The 20,639-nt window shown below is 48.7% G+C and overlaps 1 protein-coding gene across 2 annotated transcripts; it reads right to left on the reverse strand.

The window, feature by feature from the left end:
- Positions 1 to 10,204: 10,204 nt before the first annotated feature.
- On the reverse strand, positions 10,205 to 17,263 carry LOC137424522 (alpha-enolase). 2 transcript variants are annotated; one of them, XM_078775536.1, is made up of 13 exons: positions 16,990 to 17,118; positions 16,676 to 16,844; positions 13,636 to 13,732; positions 13,368 to 13,463; positions 13,218 to 13,276; positions 12,699 to 12,768; positions 12,461 to 12,594; positions 12,143 to 12,365; positions 11,803 to 12,000; positions 11,465 to 11,666; positions 10,689 to 10,797; positions 10,535 to 10,593; positions 10,205 to 10,442 (listed from the first exon to the last, which is right to left on the reverse strand). In XM_078775536.1, exons 3-13 carry the CDS (start codon positions 13,718 to 13,720, stop codon positions 10,373 to 10,375), a joined length of 1,305 nt encoding a protein of 434 aa, XP_078631662.1. In that variant the 5' UTR covers positions 13,721 to 13,732; positions 16,676 to 16,844; positions 16,990 to 17,118; the 3' UTR covers positions 10,205 to 10,372. The 2 variants fall into 2 exon arrangements, with proteins under 2 accessions (XP_078631662.1, XP_067968153.2); XM_068112052.2 differs by lacking the exon at positions 16,676 to 16,844 and having other exon boundaries at positions 16,990 to 17,263.
- Between the last annotated feature and the right edge of the window lie 3,376 nt (positions 17,264 to 20,639).

The raw sequence follows: 20,639 nt of genomic DNA on the forward strand, positions 1-20,639 counted from the left end.
GGTGGAACAAGTGTGCAAAATTGCAAGATGATTGGATGTACGGTCGCGAAGCTATAAGTCTTTATTGTTGAAAGAAGAAGAAACACCATTTTGTCCTGCCAGGCCACGTCTCACAGTGAGTGCTATTGCCATTTTAAGTTTTAATTTCCTTTAAAAAACATTTTCTCTGCAATAATAGGGCCGATTGAGATAAAATTTTCACCATAGGAGGGACTCGGTCTGTAGAATATTTTAATGGTAAATATGACGTCGTAGGTCACGTGGGTCGGCAGCCATATTGTTTTTCGTGAAAACACGAAAACCGCTTTTTCTCTGCAACGGCTGAACAGATCGAGGCCAAACTTTGCAAGCGGCATCGCATACTCATGACGAACAAAAAAGTCAGCGAGCACGACATCATCCGACACATGGTTTCAGAGTTATGACGTTTTTAAGCATGAACCTTTAAAACCTAGCTCCTCCCTCATTTTTGATCCAATCGAGGAGAAAATTCACAGTTCTGTTCAGCATGTCAGTCTACTACACTGTCATTTTAGAATTTGCGATAGGTCACGTGGTTTGGCAGATATCGTTAATTAAACGAAAATATGTTTTTACAAATGGATATCTCTTGAATCGCTTTATTGATCGACGTGAAACTTCATACTCTAGTAGAAGTCATGAAGAGTAACAGGTGTGCAAAATCTCAAGATGATTGGATGTACGGTCTGGAAACTAGAAGTTGTTAGTGCCTGAAGAAGAAGAACCACAACACTTTTTTTTGACCAGGCCATGTGACATAACCACCTCACGAGCTAAGGGTAGCTCGAAATTAAATTGTCTTCGGATTTGACAGTCGCTAGAGGGTGTTAACATTCGAATGCAACAAATCTGGGCAAATTCTGATGAATTTTCGTAAAACTACACGATATTGTCATTTACATTGGAAAATAACATTGTAAAACTCTCCGCCGCCTCGGCTTATTTCTCGCTCTGAAGTTCATCCTGTCTTCAATTTTAAGGAGAAAGAGAGGTATCTGCAAGCAATGGTGACCTTTATTTTGTGGAAATCCGATTTACAATGACGAAGTTATCCAAAATCTAACATTTTAAATGGAGCGTATTTCCAAAGTGATTCTTCCACAGGTAAAATATCCACACGTGCAGGCACACCTTACGGCGTCAATTTGGCTCCGATTTCAAATCGGATTTCGATTGTCGTATTGCCTCGGATGAGTTAACAAAATACCACAACAAATTTGGTGACAATCATGAAAAATTTGACCAAGTTCGATCGACGGGATACTTCGTTCTACGCTGACATACGGCACGGGCCACGGATGACGTCATGCCACGGCAGGACGTTCTTCCACGGGTGGCAGATATCGTTAATTAAACGAAAATATTTTTTAAAATGGATGGGGTGGGGGGGATGTGTGTGTGTTTGTGTGTGTGTATGGATGTGCGTGTGTGTGGATGTCTGTGTGTGTGTGTGGGTTGGGGGAGGGGGGATATGTGTGTGTGTGTGGAGGGGTTGGGGTGTGCATGTGGAGGAGGGGGGGATGGATATGTGTGTGTGTGTGTGTTGGGAGTGGGGTGGGGAGATGTGTGCGTGTGTTTGTGTGTGTGGATGTGCGTGTGTGTGTATGTGTGTGTGGGTGTGAGGGGGCGGGTGGATATGTGTGTGTGTGGAGGGGCGTATGTGTGGAGGGGTGTTCGTGTGGGGGGAGGCGTGTGGGGGTGTTTGTGTGTGTGCATGTGTGTTAGGGTTGGGGGGGGGGGGGATGTGTGCATGTGTTTGTGTGTGTGTTAGGGGTGGGGGATATGTGTGTGTGTTGGGGGTGGGGGGGCTGTGTGCATGTGTGTATGTGTTAGGGGTGGGGGGATATGTGTGTGTGTGTGTGTGTTGGGGGTGGGGGTTGGAGGACGTGTGCATGTGTTTGTGTGTGTGTATGTGGGTGGGGGGTAGGGGGAATGTGTGTGTGTGTGTGGGGATGTGTGTGTGTGTGTGTGTGTGTTTGTCGGGGTTATATCCAAGGGGGTTGTGTCAAAGCATGTCCAATGAAAGTGGGGTTGTATCACAAGTGGGGTTGTATCAAAAGTGGGGTTGTATCAACAGTGGGGTTGCATCAAAAGTGGGTGCGAGTAAACCGGTCATCACTGCCAGCAGTTTTAAAGTGGCAGTTCTAGTTCAATTTAAATCTTCATATAAATCCAAATGCCTGTGGCTGTTTTTATTCTGCTTGCTCCATAATGGGAATACATACAACTTTGTGAAGGACTGAAGGAGAAGGTGAACAAGTGGAAGGAATGTATGGAGGCAGAAGGTCTGAAGGTGAATATTGGAAAAACGAAGGTGATGGCAAGTGGTAAAGCATGTGGTGAGGTGGAAAGAAGTGGCCGTGTGCTGTGTGCAGGAAGGGTGTCGGAGTGAACTCCATTCAATGTACAATGTGCGCTGAGTGGGTTCATCAAAAATGTCATGGTCTGAGAGGGTCATTAACCAGTGCGGCAGCTACATTCAAATGTAAGGTGTGCACCGAGGGAGCTGCAGATGGAGGAAATGTTGAGTTGGATCTTGGAGACGGCGTGAAGCTGGAAGGTGTGAAAACATTGTTACCAAGGAGACATGCTCAATGGAGAAGGTGGATCAGACTCGGCAACGGTTGCTCGAGTGACATGTGCATGGAAGAAGTTTCGGGAACTGAGTGGCGTGTTGACGAGGAGGGTAGTGTCGTTGAAGCTGAAGGGAAAGGTGTATGCTGCATGTGTGAGAAGTGTTATGACTTATGGGTAATGAAGGTAGAGCAGCAACGAAGGGTGGAAATGCGAATGGTTCGGTGGATTGCGGAGTATCGTTGAGACGAGAGAGGAAGACAAATGATGAATTGCGAAAGATGATGGGAATACATGAATTGACACAAAACACGACGTGCTTGAGGCCTCCTTTCCTGCTTCGAGGCTCGTTTGCACGACGTGCTTGAGGCCTCCTTTCTTTTTCCCTGAGGCTCGTTTGCACGACGTGCTTGAGGGCTCCGAGTGCTTCTGCTCACTGAGAATCTCACCTTCGAAAGTGTTGCGTTTACATTCTGTACGCCTTTTTTTTTTTTTGTATACAAGATCGAGGCTCGTGAAAGAGCGAACATTAATCACACAAAGACAAACCGACACATAAAACATATAACATCGGGAGCGGTAGACAAGATGGGGAGAGAGGGGGAAGGACACAAACACAACATTTGAGAGCAGGGACCGAGAGACATGGAGACATCGAGAGATCTGAGAGAGGGCGAGGGCTTTGGGGGGGGGCATGGGAAGGGGGGGTGGAAGAGGTATAAAACATATGGACACTGCCAGGACTTCCAGGAAAGAAGTTGGAATTTCAAACAAGGTGGATCTGGGGTGAATTAGCGGGGGTAGAAAAGATCAAGGTTTTGGATGGGGGAAGATAAGAGATGGTGGTGAACAGCTGTTTTAAAGACCTGGAGGGTGGAGTGGGATTGAAGGGAGTGAGGGAGTTTGTTCCAGAGGCGGGAGAAAAGAGGAATGAAAGAGTGAAGGTGAGCAGAGAGCCGAGATTTCGGCAGTTTAACCATCAGATTTTCAGCAGCCTGGCCATCTTAGCGACTTAACGTGCAGTGTAAACGAACGTTTTCTTTGTTATCAATGGTGATCTCAAGCTTGTATGTGTAATGTATTTGGGAGGACGACTCGGCCATCCTTGTGCTTTTACATGAATTGACTTGGACCGGTGTGTACGGTGTGTACCCTGGTTAGAATAGGTACACCGTATCCCTGCGTGTCGTAAGAGGCGACTAAGAGGGTTGGCGTCAGGAAGGGCATCCGGCCATAAAAACATGGCCTCAAAAAGAGAACCATGACAATTACAACTACATATGGGCAGGGTACAGCCCGGAGTGGAGATCGGTTTCTGAGGTTTGGGACATGGAATGTAGGGACAATGACAGGGAGAGCAGGAGAAGTGGTGGACATATGTTGTGTGCAAGAGACGAGATGGAAGGGAAGTGGTGTGAGAATAGTGAAGAGTAGGCAGGGACAAATACAAGTTTGTGTGGCAAGGGTGCCTGGAGGGCGTGAATGGTGTTGGTGTCCTGTTTTCTGAGGAGTTTGTCGACAGTGTGGTGAGTGTGACTAGAGTGAGTGAGAGGTTGATGATGGTGAAAATGATGATTGGAAAGCTCTTGGTGAACGTCATCTCGGGATATGCTCCGCAGGTTGGTAGGAGCGATGAAGAGAAGGACAAGTTCTGGTGTGCGATAGAGAAGCTGATGGAAAACATGAAAGATGAGGAAGTTGTTGTGGTAGGAGGAGACCTAAATGGACATGTGGGAAGGAGTGTGGATGGTTTTGAGGGAGTTCATGGGGGTTGCGGATATGGTGTGAGAAATGGAGAAGGTGAAAGGATTTTGGAGTTTGTTGATTTGTAATACTCAGTTCCAGAAAGAGGATAATAAGCTTGTTACATACACGTCAGGTGGGTCGACGACAACTGTTGACTACCTGATGGTGCGTAGGCGAGATAGGGGGCACCTCCTGGACACAAAGGTGATCCCGGGGAGGAGGCTGTTTCACAGCACCACTTGGTTGTCTGCGACATAAGGGTGAAAGGTGCGAGGAGAGCTCGGCGGGTGAAGTACCAACCGAGAATGAAGGTGTGGAGGTTGAAAGAGGTGACAGTAAGGGAGGCATTAAAAGAGAGGCTGAGTCGGGTAGCGGATGATGTGGTTGAGCTTGAACATGCTTGGATGTCAATGAAAGATAGTCTGTTGGGAACTGTTGGTGAGGTATATGGATGGACAAAAGGACCACCGAGGCACTCGGAAACATGGTGGGATGATGAAGTTGGAAAGAGGATTGACGAGAAGAGGAAGAAGTTCAAGGAGTGGCAGAAGGCGAAGGGTACGGGAGCAGAAAAAGCAGAGCATGAAAGTTATAAGGCAGCCAAGAAGGCTACAAAGAAAGAGATAGCAAAGGCGCAGGAGACATGTAGGAAAATGTTCGGAGAACGCTTGGATTCGGAAAAGGGTCAGAGAGCGGTATTCAGGATTGCAAAGCAGATAGCGAAAGAGGTGTGATGTGATGGGGGTGAGTTGCTTGAAGGATGAAGTGGGACAAATCGTTGTGGACCCAGATGGAATTAAAGGAAGATGGAAAAGATATACACAAAGAATTAAGTTAAGCACCCCTACACAACGAATTAAGGTAAGCACCCCCTAATATATATTCTTTGTGTATATGTATACATTGGCATATATTCTAGGGTATGTGAGATCAAATAATGATTGGTATGACATTAGCAATTATCCATTGATGAAATTGAGTGATCAAAGTGAAAAAAAGTGATTGGTTGAGTCAGTGATCCGATCACGTGGGTCCTACACACGTTATTGACGCAAAGATCGCTAGAGGTCTTCTCAGAACAATGACTGTACGTTAGAAAACATAAACGTCATCCACACTGTCCGTGATGGACCTATAGCTCCATACTTAAATTGAGGTGAAAATATGCCTAAAATTCCCAAAAAATTTCACCTTAAATTATTCAGAATAAAATATTGAAAACGGCATGATTGTTATGTTTTTATGTGACCATAATATCACTTCTCCAGAAAATATAGCAATATCATGGGTATATTACACTGTTTTGACGACAACAAACTTGTAATGTGCGAGGTTGTAAAAAAACGGGGGGGGGTGCTTAACTTAATTCTTTGTGTATATATGGAAATGCTGTTGAATACAGAGAATGAATGGGATGGCAACATCGAGAGTAACCTAGTTTTAGGACCGGCAGAGAAGATAACTGAAAAGGAAGTTGAGGAAGCGATAAAAGCAATGAAGATTAGAAAAGCGGGAGGGCCGACGGGAGTTATGGGAGATATGTTGAAGGCAGCAGGATGTTGGGGTGTGAAGAGAATCGCAGAGATCTGTAATCTGGTGGTGAAAGAAGGTCGCATTCCAGTGGATTTGGAAATGAGTACCCTCGTCCCTCTATACAAGGGGAAAGGTGACCCTCTGGAGTGTGGCTCGTACCGAGCGATAAAGTTATTGGAGCATGGAATGAAGGTACTGGAAAGGGTGTTGGAGAGGAGGATCAGGAAGAAGGTGAAGATCGACGAAATGCAGTTTGGATTTATGCCAGGAAGAGGAACGACAGACGTGCTCTTTATTGTGAGGCAGTTGCAGGAGAAGTACATGGAGAAGAGGAAGAAGTTGTTTCTTGGGTTTGTTGATCTGGAGAAAGCATTCGATCGGGTTCCACGCGAAGTATTGACATGGGCATTGAGGAATGGTTGATCAGAGTTGTGATGGCAATGTAAAAAAGAGCGCGCACAGCTGTAAGGACGAAGGACGGGAACAGTGGTGAGTTTGAGGTGAAGGTGGGAGTGCATCAGGGGTCGGTACTAAGTCCACTACTATTTGTAGCTGTGATGGAGGTGCTGGCTCAGACCGTAAAGGAGGGTATACCGTGGGAGTTGTTGTATGCAGATGATGTGGTGTTGATTGCGGAAAGTATGGATGGACTGAAGGAAAAGATGAACAAGTGGAAGGAATGTATGGAAACAAAAGGTCTGAAGGTGAATATAGGAAAGACGAAGGTGATGGCAAATGGTAAAGCATGTGGTGAGGTGGAAAGAACTGGGAAGTGGCCATGTGCTGTGTGCAGGAAGGGTGTCGGAGTGAACTCCATTCAATGTACAATGTGCGCTGAGTGGGTTCATCAAAAATGTAGTGGTCTGAGGGTCATTAACCAGTGTGGCAGCAACATTCAAATGTAAGGTGTGCACAGAGGAAGCTGCAGATGGAGGAAATGTTGAGTTGGATCTTGGAGACGGCATGAAGCTGGAAGGTATGAAAACATTTTGCTACCTCGGAGACATGCTGAATGGAGAAGGTGGATCAGACTCGGCAACGGTTGCTCGAGTGGGTTGTGCATGGAAGAAGTTTCGGGAACTGAGTGGCGTGCTGATGAGGAGGGGAGTGTCGTTGAAGCTGAAGGGAAAGGTGTATGCTGTATGTGTGAGAGGTGTTATGATTTATGGGAGTGAGACATGGGTCATGAATGTGGAGCAGCAACGAAGGCTGGAAATGGTGGAAATGCGAATGGTTCGGTGGATGTGCGGAGTGTCGTTGAGAGAGAGGAAGACAAATGATGAATTGCGAAAGATGATGGGAATAGAGCCTGTGATGGATGCTGTGAAGAGGAACAGGTTGAGATGGTTTGGTCATGTGTTGAGGAAGGATGAAAGTGACTGGTTGAGAAGAGTGATGGAAATGAATGTAAAAGGAAGTAGAGGACGGGGAAGACCGAGAAAGACTTGGCTAAAGATGGTCGAAGAAGAAATGCGGGCAAGGGGGTTAACAAGGGGAGATGCAGAAAATAGGGCAAAATGGAGAAGATTGTCATGGGGGCCGCAAGGCTAACCCGCTCTTGCAGGGAAAATGGCCTTAAAATGCCTGTTGTATACAACTTTGTGAGAAGTGACATGGATTATACCATGACTGTGGCCTCGGAGGCGTTTGATGCCCAAGTGACCAATCGGACAACCAATTTGTCTCGCATTGAAAAGGCCAGCCCATACACCAGATTGTTACACATGGCCATTATCTGCAGCTTTATTGATTACCTCCACCATGTAAAGTAGATGGAGGTTGTTTTTGCCCCTTTGTCTGTGCAGAGGATGTCAAAGCTGTGGACCAATTCGGGTGAAATTTCGTGGAGAGGTTGAGTGTGACAAGGAAGAATTTATTCTATTTTGGTGAACACCCACATCTTGATCAAGTTTTGGCTCACGAGTTATCAAACAGTGACCACTATATTCGTCATGGGTGTGCGTCTGTCTGTCCGCAGCATAACTACCCGATGATATCATCCGATCTTGATGAAACTTGGGTGGGAGGTTGATACCATGATCTAGTTGTGTCCTGCCTGGAGTGGGCGTATTGCGCCCATTATGGGTGGAGCGACGCCCGAAAAGATGTCTTTTAGGGGGTAATCGATTTCAAGCTACATCTTCTCCGAGGGAGTTGGTGGAATCTGACGGGTTTCGGTATTTGGTTCGGCCAATGTCATGCGTCTAGCCCCACGGAGCTCGATTTTTCATTTTCGCCCCAAGGTATTGACAAGGTAATCGACAAAGTCGATTTTTGATGGTTTTATTACATTGTTCGCTTCCTGATAGGGTGAAATGTCATATTTGAACTTATATTATCACATACATCATGAGATACAAGTTTTCCAAAAAATTTCAGAATCTGACCTTTGAAGGTCACAACGGTCAACGTTTATGTCGTCAGAATCGAACCGAATTTTCGGTATTGTGTAGCTGACTAACCTCAACTGATTATACATTATTTTCTCTCATTTCAAGGTCGGTAACCTTCGTTTTGACATTTCCGGGCCTGGCGTGTTTCGGTTATAGTCCGTCTTGTCATTGAATACCGCTCGCTCGTGAACCATCGTCTCTTGACTTGTCCCCCGTCGCACCGCGGAGCGAAAGGGGGACTATGGTTTTCCCTTCCGTGCGTGTGTGCGTTCGTCCGTGCATGCATAAGCGAAGGACCAAATTCGAATTTGGTGTGTGGGTGCAACCCACGTCAAAATCCAAGATGGCCACCACCATGTATGTCTGAACCTTGTGAGTGGAATATCTTGAAAAATAAGCGAAGTACCAACTTCGAATCTGGTGTGTGGGTGTATCTAAGCATAAGGAAGAACAGGCATTTTGAAAGGCCATTTTCCCTGCTAGAGCGGGGGTTAGCCTTGCGGGCCCCATGACAATGTTCTCCATTTTGCCCTATTTTCTGCATCTCTCCTTGTTAACCCCCTTGCCCGCATTTCTTCTTCGACCATCTTTACCCAAGTCTTTCTCGGTCTTCCCCGTCCTCTACTTCCTTCTACATTCATTTCCATCACTCTTCTCAGTCACTTTCATCCTTCCTCAACACATGACCAAACCATCTCAACCTGTTTCTCTTCACAGCATCAATCACAGGCTCTATTCCCATCATCTTTCGCAATTCATCATTTGGCTTCCTCTCTCTCAACGATACTCCACACATCCACCGAACCATTCGCATTTCCACCCTTTCCAGCCTTCGTTGCTGCTCTACATTCATGACCCATGTCTCGCTCCCATAGATCATAACACTTCACACATGCAGCATACACCTTTCCCTTCCGCTTCAACGACTCCCCTCATCAGCACACCACTCAGTTCCTGACACTTCTTCCATGCACATCTCTCTCGCAACCGTTGCCATCTGATCCACCTTCTCCATTCAGCATGTCTCCTCGGTAACAAAACGGCATAAGGAAGAACGCTCTCGAAAATTGGGTCGCCACGTCAAAATCCAAGACGGCCACCTCCATGTATGTCACCCATGTGAGCGAAATATCATAGCATGTTTTCTGCGTCTTCCACTTTGTCAACTCACTTCCCTGCCGGGGGGACCTAGGCGTAACGCTCGTTTTTATTAATTCACCATTGAGCAATAAGGCCAAAAACAAATACAGCAATATCTGAACATTGGACAACTTGTGACAAAACGGTGGAAGAGCCTTGTGTCAGTGACGAGCTCATTCGATTTTGGTTCAGGTTTCAAACCAGCCAGACCTTGGTGGATACATAATGGAAACCGATCATCCAGGCCTCACAAGTATGCTCTCGACCAAATGCTGTTCTCTGATATTTAACCACATCACTTATGACAAATTTAATTCTTCACTCAGGTCATAGATCAGGTGCAAGTTTCACAAGGATTTCATGTCAACTAATTGTAACTGGAATATCACTTCACTCGTCATCCATCACCCTATCTAGCTAATGGCAAAATTTGTAAAGTTTAATTTTTTTTAATTAGTGGATTCAGAACTCGGTAGAATTCTTCCTTTAGCATGTGACCTATGACCAGCTAATATCAAAATATTCTCCATGGAGAGGCCATCCTGTTTAAAGTTTTAAATTGATCAGAAGCAGTGGCAGATACATTACACACATATATACATATATAGACAAAGTTTCGCATCCTTCATACGAGACCAATTGAGCAGTTCCTCAATCTGACAGTGACGTCACTGCTTTCCCACACTTTGCACATGGGGTACTAGATTCATTTCCCATGTTCAATAACGCAAAAATTGTAGAAAGCATAACCTTTTGGTATTCCTTTCACCTTCGCCAATAGCACTCGGACAAGAAAAGCAGGTGTAACCATTTATTGAACACTCGCTTGGCAAACCACAACACACAACAAGACCAGAGCGCAAACAAAGCTTGTGGATTAGAGCAAACCTTCACTTAACATACAAACAGAGGAATTGCTGGTTAACAACACAGAGCGACAGCAGCTTGGAGCCTCGGACAAACGTTCAGTGGGCCATGGGGTGACGGAAGTTTTTCCCTGCAAACTTTGCGTGGCTTCCCAGCTCTTCTTCAATCCTAACGCACAAGAAAAAGAAATAAGATGCTGTCGAGACCAATAATGGTGGAAATGTAAATCTGGTTCTAAATACCAATGTCTAAACCGGTACCTCATCATTTGGTTGTATTTGGACAGACGCTCAGATCGACAGGGTGCGCCAGTCTTGATCTGCACAAGGCAAAGGTCATGCACATCATTTTTCATTTGCACAATAAATTTGGGTTTATCCACAAATGTAAACCCCAATTTGGGTCGACAAATACCTGGCCAGTGCAGAGTCCGACCACAAGGTCTGCAATGAAAGAGTCTTCGGTCTCTCCAGAACGGTGGCTCACCATGACACCCCAGCCGTTGTTCTGGGCGAGTTTACAACTGAAAGTTGGGAGGGGAAGGTAAGTCAGGTGATCAAAGAAGACGCCCCAATCATCCCCAGATTTTAAACCTACAAAACCAATTTGCTTGCAGTAAATACCATCGAGCAATTTTAGCACCATGGGGCCTACACCACAGCACTTGGAACCATTTGCAGGACCACCTTGTGATACTCAACACCAGAGGTACCAGAGGTATCACAAATCACTTGTGGAGGCTATAAAAAGCAGCACTCAGGCAGTGGCACCTTCATGGACGGAGGCCATCATTTTTTTGTCCCTCCATGCAGCCTTTGGTACGACTCAGCTGGAGTCTGAACTGCTGGCCTTCGACTCGGAGCGGACACTAATCATTACACCGGCTCTAAACTCGATATTCTCAAAGGTTTGTTGAAAACAGGACAAAAGTTCAAATAATGAACGGTTCAAAGTGTCTCAAAATGCAAGTGCACAAAATAAAGAAAAGTGATTACAAAACCCGATCATCTCACGATGCGCAGCGGTGGACACGCTTTGTACTTCCTGCGACTAACCTTTGACCCAATTATCAATTGGTTTCCATATTGTAAGGTTTCTTGAAAATGTCATAACAAAACTTCAAATGAAAAAAAAACCCATAGCCGACAGGGGGCAGACAGACAAAACATGTCCAGGGATGTTATACTCACGCCTGAATCGACTCGGTCACAGAGCCAATCTGGTTCACTTTAAGCAGGAGGCAGTTGCACGCCTTGATGTCAACACCTTTCTGGATGCGCTTCGGGTTCGTCACCGTCAGGTCATCTCCCACCACCTGGATATTGGTACTTGCAGTGAACTTGGTCCAGGCCTCCCAGTGGTCCTGGTCAAAGGGGTCCTCAATTGAGACCACTGCGAGACAAAGAGAAAGTGCAAACGGCACAAACATCCTCAGACCAAATCGTTGCCCGCGATCCAGAATGCTGCCCAATACCATTTCAGATTCAAGGCCCCTTGGGGCCCGACATGCTCCGCCAATGAAACTCACCTGGGTAATCCTTGATGAATCCATGGTAGAGATCAGCCAACTTATCAGGTGTAATGTGACGGGATGGGTCATCAGCCGACTTAAAGTCGAGGTCATACTTTCCATTGCGGTAGAACTCTGATGCTGCCACATCCATGCCAATCACAATCTTGTCTGTGTAGCCGGCCTTGTCGATGGCATGTTTCAGCAGCTCCAGGGCTAGTTGGTTGGGAGGGACGAAGGAAGAACAAAAAGAAAAAAAAAAAGACAAAGCACAAAGGTTGCACCAATCAACGATGAAAACACGAAATCACATCCAGTGTTTACACCGAAATGGGGGGTGGATCACATCAAAACACACCTTCCTCGTTATCAAGGATATTTGGGGCAAAGCCACCCTCGTCCCCTACATTGGTGGCATCTTTGCCGTACTTATCCTTGATTACACTCTTGAGGTTGTGATACACCTCAGCACCGATGCGCATGGCATCGTGGAAGTTGGCTGCACCCACAGGCAGTATCATGAACTCCTGCATGGCAAGCTTGTTCCCCGCATGCGAGCCACCATTGATCACATTGAAGGCCTGCACGGAGACAACGCAGCACGCCATTTTCCAGACCTATCGGAAGCACTTTGCTCCAGCTCAAAAATCCCTAAAAGGATCAAAGCATGGCTTACAGGCACTGGCAAGATGACGTCCTTGTGGCCGGCCAGGTCTGCGATGTGCCGGTACAAGGGCACCCCTTTCTCGGCCGCGGCCGCCTTGCATACAGCCAGCGACACCCCCAAGATGGCGTTGGCACCAAACTTCGCTGAAACAACAATTGAAGCCTCAATACCCGCTCTTCAAAAGTAAAGATTTGAAATCTCACTCAGGATCACAGGATGCGAGGATTGTAAGGGTGAGCGGGCTTACACTTGTTTTCCGTTCCATCAAGGCCCAGCATAAACTGGTCAATGGCAGTCTGATCCTTTACATTTAAATTCTGCAAGAAGAAGAAGGACAAATAGAGGTGAATTCGGAGCACATCTTACTACAACTCACCAAATGTCCGTCTGTTTCCAGGTGCCGCAAAAACGGCTGAACCGATTGTAACGAAATTTTGGGTGGGTAATCCTGGGACCCCCTGGAGTAAAATAGGCGATGTTGTTTTTCCAGTTTTTCCAAACACGATGGAATAATATTTACCGATATGAACAGTGACGTGGCTTTTATTGAAATTCTACAAATACTGTTTGGATTTTGATGATTTGCGTGCGATATGATTTAACGGATTTTTCTATAAATCGTTAAAAAAAAAAAGGCTTCGATTTCTGATATTTTGCCTTTTCATTTGGGCCTCCCAATTGAAGCCCCGCCCATAGGGCGGGTACCGGTGCTGGTAAGGTTAATGCAACGTCGATCGATTCAAACGAGCGACATCCTTACACCCACCTTCGCAATCAGTGGTGGTGCAATGTCCGCATTGATGTGGTTCACGGCTTTCATCACACCTGTTGGTGAAAGATCATACCAGGAGAAAATGAGGAAACGACACGAGGCCAAGGAAAGAAAAATACGATAAAGCATATGGAGTCCAGTCACCTTTGCCGAGGTAGCGACTCTTGTCTCCATCTCTCAATTCCAGGGCTTCGTAGATGCCAGTGCTCGCCCCACTGGGTACTGCGGCCCTGAAGCGACCTGCGGGACAAGTTCGACGGTCCAAGTGAATTTTTTATTATTTTTTTTTATGCTGCACTACCGGTCAAGGCAAGCGGAACATGGGCTGCCCCAGCTCGCATCAAATAGATTAATCCTTCAAATGAAAAGTAAAAAAAAAAGAATGTTATCCAAATGGTCCATTGGTGCACACCTTTAGCTGTGAAGAGATCGACCTCCACAGTGGGGTTGCCACGAGAATCGAGGATCTCACGTGCATGGATCTTCTGGATAGACATGGTCAGAGGAGTCTGCCAGAAATTATAACATCCTCAATCGGTGTCTCATCTCACAACCACGCTGTTAACTCGTAACCGTTGTTAAAATATCAATCTGTTGCATTTCGAGTGCGCCTGACACATGCGCAACTTTTTTTTTTGCTTTTTTTTTTTTGTATACTCAATCGAGGCTCGTGAAAGAGCTAACATTTACTTCACAAACAAATCAACCAGACAAACAAAACACACAAAAAGAGGGAGCGGAAAACAAGATGGGGAGAGAAGGGGAAGCACACAAACACAACATTTGAGAGCAGGGAGACGTGTGGAAGGGAGAGGGCTTGGGGGGAGGAGGCGTGGGAAGGGGGGGGGGGGGGTCAATTACAAGAATGTTGCGAAAAATAATAAATAAATAAACGGTCCATGGTCCGCATTTCTTGAAGCGCCGTCCGTCCAGGCAGCCAAGCATCGGCCGCACTCCAAATTTACATTCTGCCACGTTCGGACATTCCTCGGAGGTCGAGGAGAACCAAAATGGATCCCTCAGCTACTCGGCACCGAGTTTCTACCCTACAGGTCCATCCGGCCAATCAAGTCGTGCATACCCGACTGAAGGTACAGGGTGCGAATGATCTTGTGGCAAAGCGCGTGGAGCCACACGCACGTGCGCCATGCTTTCGGAGCAGAGACTTGCTGTGCAATCAGCGAATGGCCCAGTAACGAGCGCTGGGCTTGGAATTCGAGAAATTAGGGAAGGGTGAAGGGGGCACAGGGATTTCTTTAGACATACAATCAAATGGGAACCCGACCATGAAGGAAAGGACAAAGGACTGGAGCGAAAGCCATTCGGACATGGTGTGCGTTCAGTAGGAGTGTTCATGATGTAATAGATACGAGAACAGAGGGTGCTGATAAAAAGGAAATTGGGGCACCGCGTGGTGTTGGAATAAAATGTTGGGAAGAACAAAGTGAAAATGGTAATTGGAATGGAAAGTCATCCCATGCCAACTGCTCCATAAATTCCATTACAAGTTTAAACCAGAAATCACCCAAGGGAAATGGTTAAAATAACTGCGGAGAGTGGAGTAGAAACTTCAAGAAGGTGGGTGAGGGTGTCCACCCCACATCCCCACACCAGGAGTAACGTATCATGGAAAGCAATGGCGGATTGAGGACCGACCCGTTCAGCATTCACATCGGAGCGATGGCGGTTAGGGTTCATGATGCTGGGGACTCAGGGTTGGGGTTAGGATTCACGATGCTGGGGACCAGAGTTGGGGTTCACGATGCTGGGGGCCCAGGGTTGGGGTTAGGGTTCACGATGCTGGGGACCCAGGGCTGGGGTTATGGTTCACGATGCTGGGGACCCAGGGCTGGGGTTATGGTTCATGATGCTGGGGACCCAGGGTTGGGGTTAGGGTTCACGATGCTGGGGACCCAGGGTTGGGGTTGGGGTTCACGATGCTGGGGACCCAGGGTTGGGGTTGGGGTTCACGATGCTGGGGACCCAGGGTTGGGGTTAGGGCTGGGGATCACAATGCTGGAAACCCAGGGGTGGGGTCAGGGCTGGGGATCACGATGCTGAAAACGCAGGGGTGGGGTCAAGGATGGGATCACGATGCTGGGGACCCAGGGGTGGGGTCAGGGATGGGGATCACGATGCTGGAAACGCAGGGGTGGGGTCAGGGATGGGGATCACGATGCTGGAAACCCAGGGGTAGGGTTCGGGCTGAGGTTCACGATGCTGGGGACCCAGGGGTGGGGTCAGGGATGGGGATCACGATGCTGGAAACGCAGGGGTGGGGTCGGGGATGGGGATCACGATGCTGGAAACGCAGGGGTGGGGTCGGGGATGGGGATGGGGATCACGATGCTGGAAACGCAGGGGTGGGGTCAGGGATGGGGATCACGATGCTGGGAACCCAGGGGTGGGGTCGGGGATGGGGATCACGATGCTGGAAACGCAAGGGTGGGGTCGGGGATGGGGATCACGATGCTGGAAACGCAGGGGTGGGGTCAGGGATGGGGATCACGATGTTGGGAACCCCAGGGGTGGGGTTAGGGCTGAGGTTCACGATGTTGGGAACCCCAGGGGTGGAATAAGTTTCCAGGTTTCTGGTAGAGTGCTCGCCAAGTGGTCCAAGCACTCCATTCGAACCCGTTGACGAGGAACGGCTCGTGTGGCAAGCCCTCGCTAGCTGCTTGGTAACACACCCTGGGCTCAAATTCCACATTTGTCCATCGTGTCCCAAAGTCAAACAAAATTATTTAGTTTGCTGAAAATTTCATCTTGTCAAAATTCCTCATCAATGTCTGCTCGTCCTGTGCGACCATCAATTGCCATCAGATGGTGAATTGTGGATCTTTAGACGATATACGAGCCAAATTCCAGGTTTCTCCTCCAGGTATTCGAGCAAGCAGCACCACGAGCTCTCAACCCCATAATTACCCCCACTGATCCTTCCTAACCCAGCGCAGCAATCTCGTTTCAGGGTTTCTTCCCCCTCTTCCTGTTCTTCCCACCTCAATCTTCCATGATCCTTGCTCCATGGGAAGAAAAACAAATTTATTAATTAAATCACGCTCCGCACGTCGCGCATTTACTGCAATGCGGAATCCGAACGTGGGTCGACGTGAAGGTCGTCGATCCGCCACGGGGCCAGAAACACCCCAAGAAAAAACAAACAAAAAAAAAAACACCACTAGGCCCATCGACACGATACCGCAAGGTCACGACCAAGATCAAACGGCTGGTGCTTCACAACTTCGTCATTTTTACAAATACGTCACAAACATAAATAAATAATCCGGAGAAGAAAACGACCGAAGGTCGAAGGTCAAAGCACGAGGATATTAATAAATAAAAATTATGGGGTGGGGGGGGGGGAAGGGGGCGGAGGGACGATGCCCCAAAAAAGGTCGCAATCGAATGGAGAATCCGGTGGGGAAAGCGGGGATCGCGATTCAGGTTCACACCCGAGGTTTGTCATTCAACCCCACTCATGCGGGTTCTTCTTCTTCTTCACAGAGTCCAACACGAAATGGCGTCTCGTATTCGGCACGTTCACCTTCAGACACTAAAGCTCTCCCGCGCAGGTGAGAATCCGCCGAGGGAAACAGCTCCGACCCCTTCAAACAAAACGACCTGGTTTGGGGTTTAGAGTTTAGACCCCGCTCGGGAACTAGGTCTCCCCACCCCCGGGACGCTCGGCGATTCAAGGACAAGACGGCAGACACGACACCGGGACACACACAGGTCGCCGCTGCTACTCGCGGATTCAGACTCTCACCTTGGAAGCTTGCCGATAGGTTTGGGGTGTTCGCTGGCGGATGTTGCGAGCGGAGACAAAATGCTCGCAAAACGTCTTTATATATATAACCCTTCACGTGCGGGTGCGGCCGACCACGCCCACCGAAGCACCGCCCATTCAGGCCACGCCCTCTAACTCGTACACGTTCACGTCGGTACTTCTTTGTGTCTAACTCCGTACAAATCCTCAATGGATTGCGCTACTTCTTCTTTAACAGCCACAATTACTCCCATGTTCTTCTGAGGTTGTGGGGAGAAGCTTTGGCCCAAGTCTTTCACGAACCAGCTGGCCAGGCCTGTCGTTCGATTGAGGTTAGGACAGGTGTTTGTAATTTGCTCATCGTGCCGGCGATAACTCGCCCACCCTTCGTGAAGGACACGGTTCAAACACTGTGCTAATAATAGTTTGTTCGTTGTTTCCGAATGACCTTGTGATTCGGACACCGGAACGTTACCTGAGAACGTGTTTGCACCTGCACACACCACGTGATGTTAATTGTACAAATTTCTCCTTGGATGTTATTTTGATGCTGCGCGAACATTCTCTCTTTCTCGTCCCTGTGTTTCCGTTTCGTCACCACTTCCTGTGGTTACGGATGACGGTAACCGCTTCAACCGCCATAATGAGACATTGCACACGTGGGAACAAAGATAGCGAGCTCGGCCATGTTCTCGGCTCCCCTCCGAGACTGTGTCCATTGTTGAGGTTTCCTTGTGTCCCTTCCCTTAAGCTGGAAGGATGGCCTAGATCCTAGACTAGAAGTACATGTACTCATTTCATCCCAAGGTCTCTAGCCTGGGTTCGAATCCCGACCCCGCTATAGTACGATCCATCCAGGTGTTTCACAGACAGGTGATTCATCAGTGTGTGCGCCGTCTCTCGGATAGATGTTAAAATGGGCGTCCTGTCTGCTGGCAATCCCTGGCATCTGTTGGTGGACGTTAAAGATCTCATGGTGTCCTTGTTGAAGAGTAGGCCCATGGGCAGTACCGAACAAATGCAACTTTTTATTGTGACTACGTCTACGTCTAAAGAATGAAACTTTTTATTGTAACTGTGTAAAGAATTCAGCTCAAGTAGAAAAGTACCCGGGAAAGAAGTCTTATGGGCGGTGTAGAAGGGTATTTCATTACATCCTTCTGTCCGGCGAAAAGCAAAAATACTCTTAGTTACAGCATACAAAAGGACATTTTTTAAATTAAAGATTTCAAAGAAACTTCTTTAGTTTTCAAATAGATGGACAGATTTCAAACAAAAAGCCCTCGTCTCCTTTCCCCACCCCTCAATCCTCTCCCTTCCCCACTCCTCAATCCTCTTCCCCCACTCCTCCTCTCCTTTCCCCACCCATCAATCCTCTCCTTTCCCCACCCCTCAATCCTCTCCTTTCCCCACCCCTCAATCCTCTCCTTTCCCCACCCCTCAATCCTCTCCTTTCTCCACCCCTCAATCCTCTCCTTTCCCCACCCCTAAATCCTCTCCTTTCCCCACCCCTCAATCCTCTCCCTTCCCCACTCCTCAATCCTCTTCCCCCACTCCTCCTCTCCTTTCCCCACCCATCAATCCTCTCCTTTCCCCACCCCTCAATCCTCTCCTTTCCCCACCCCTCAATCCTCTCCTTTCTCCACCCCTCAATCCTCTCCTTTCCCCACCCCTAAATCCTCTCCTTTCCCCACCCCTCAATCCTCTCCTTTCCCCACCCCTCAATCCTCTCCCTTCCCCACTCCTCAATCCTCTCCCCCCATTCCTCCTCTCCTTTCCCCATCCCCCAACCCTCTCTTTTCTCCACCCCTCAACCCTCTCTTTTCTCCACCCCTCAATCCTCTCTTTTCTCCACCCCTCAATCCTCTCCTTTCCCCACCCCTCAATCCTCTCCTTTCCCCACTCCTCAATCCTTTCCCCCCACTCCTCCTCTCCTCCCCCCCCCCCCACTCCTCAATCCTCTCCTTTCCCCACCCCTCAATCCTCTCCTTTCTCCACCCCTAAATCCTCTCCTTTCCCCACCCCTCAATCCTCTCCTTTCCCCACCCCTCAATCCTCTCCCTTCCCCACTCCTCAATCCTCTCCCCCCACTCCTCCTCTCCCCATCCCCCAACCCTCTCTTTTCTCCACCCCTCAATCCTCTCCTTTCCCCACCCCTCAATCCTCTCCTTTCCCCACCCCTCAATCCTCTCCTTTCCCCACTCCTCAATCCTCTCCTTTCCCCACTCCTCAATCCTCTCCCCCACTCCTCAATCCTCTCCCCCACTCCTCCTCTCCCCATCCCCCAACCCTCTCTTTTCTCCACCCCTCAATCCTCTCCTTTCCCCACCCCTCAATCCTCTCCTTTCCCCACCCCTCAATCCTCTCCCTTCCCCACTCCTCAATCCTCTCCCCCCACTCCTCCTCTCCCCATCCCCCAACCCTCTCTTTTCTCCACCCCTCAATCCTCTCCTTTCCCCGCCCCTCAATCCTCTCCTTTCCCCACCCCTCAATCCTCTCCCTTTCCCACTCCTCAATCCTCTCCCCCCACTCCTCCTCTCCCCATCCCCCAACCCTCTCTTTTCTCCACCCCTCAATCCTCTCCTTTCCCCACCCCTCAATCCTCTCCTTTCCCCACCCCTCAATCCTCTCCCTTCCCCACTCCTCAATCCTCTCTCCCCACTCCTCCTCTCCCCATCCCCCAACCCTCTCTTTTCTCCACCCCTCAATCCTCTCCTTTCCCCGCCCCTCAATCCTCTCCTTTCCCCACCCCTCAATCCTCTCCTTTCCCCACTCCTCAATCCTCTCCTTTCCCCACTCCTCAATCCTCTCCCCCACTCCTCAATCCTCTCCCCCACTCCTCAATCCTCTCCCCCACTCCTCAATCCTCTCTCTCCCCACTCCTCCTCTCCTCTCCCCCCCCCCCACTCCTCAATCCTCTCCCTTCCCCACTCCTCAATCCTGTCACTGCTCCTCTCCTTTCCTCACCCCTCACTCCTCTCCAGTCACTGCTCCTCCCCTTTCCCCACTCCTCAATCCTCTCCAGTCACTGCTCCTCCCCTTTCCCCACTCCTCAATCCTCTCCTTTCCCCACCCCTCAATCCTCTCCTTTACCCACCCCTCAATCCTTTCCTTTCCCCACCCCTCAAGCCTCTCCCCCCACTCCTCAATCCTCTCCCCCCACTCCTCAATCCTCTCCTTTCTCCACCCCTCAATCCTCTCCTTTCCCCACCCCTCAATCCTCTCCTTTCCCCACTCCTCAATCCTCTCCTTTCTCCACCCCTTAATCCTCTCTTTTCTCCACCCCTCAACCCTCTCCTTTCTCCACCCCTCAATCCTCTCCTTTCTCCACCCCCCAATCCTCTCCTTTCTCCACCCCCCACTCCTCTCCTTTCACCACCCCCCACTCCTCTCCTTTCTCCACCCCCCACTCCTCTCCTTTCTCCACCCCCCACTCCTCTCCTTACTCCACCCCCCACTCCTCTCCTTTCTCCACCCCTCAATCCTCTCCTTTCCCCACCCCTCAATCCTCTCCTTTCCCCACCCCTCAATCCTCTCCTTTTCCCACTCCTCAATCCTCTCCTTTCCCCACTCCTCAATCCTCTCCTTTCCCCACCCCTCAATCCTCTCCTTTCCCCACTCCTCAATCCTCTCCTTTCCCCACCCCTCAA

The sequence above is a fragment of the Myxine glutinosa genome, chromosome 4, assembly GCF_964187855.1.
Source record: "Myxine glutinosa chromosome 4, kmMyxGlut1.1, whole genome shotgun sequence".
NCBI classification, from domain to species: Eukaryota; Metazoa; Chordata; class Myxini; order Myxiniformes; family Myxinidae; genus Myxine; species Myxine glutinosa.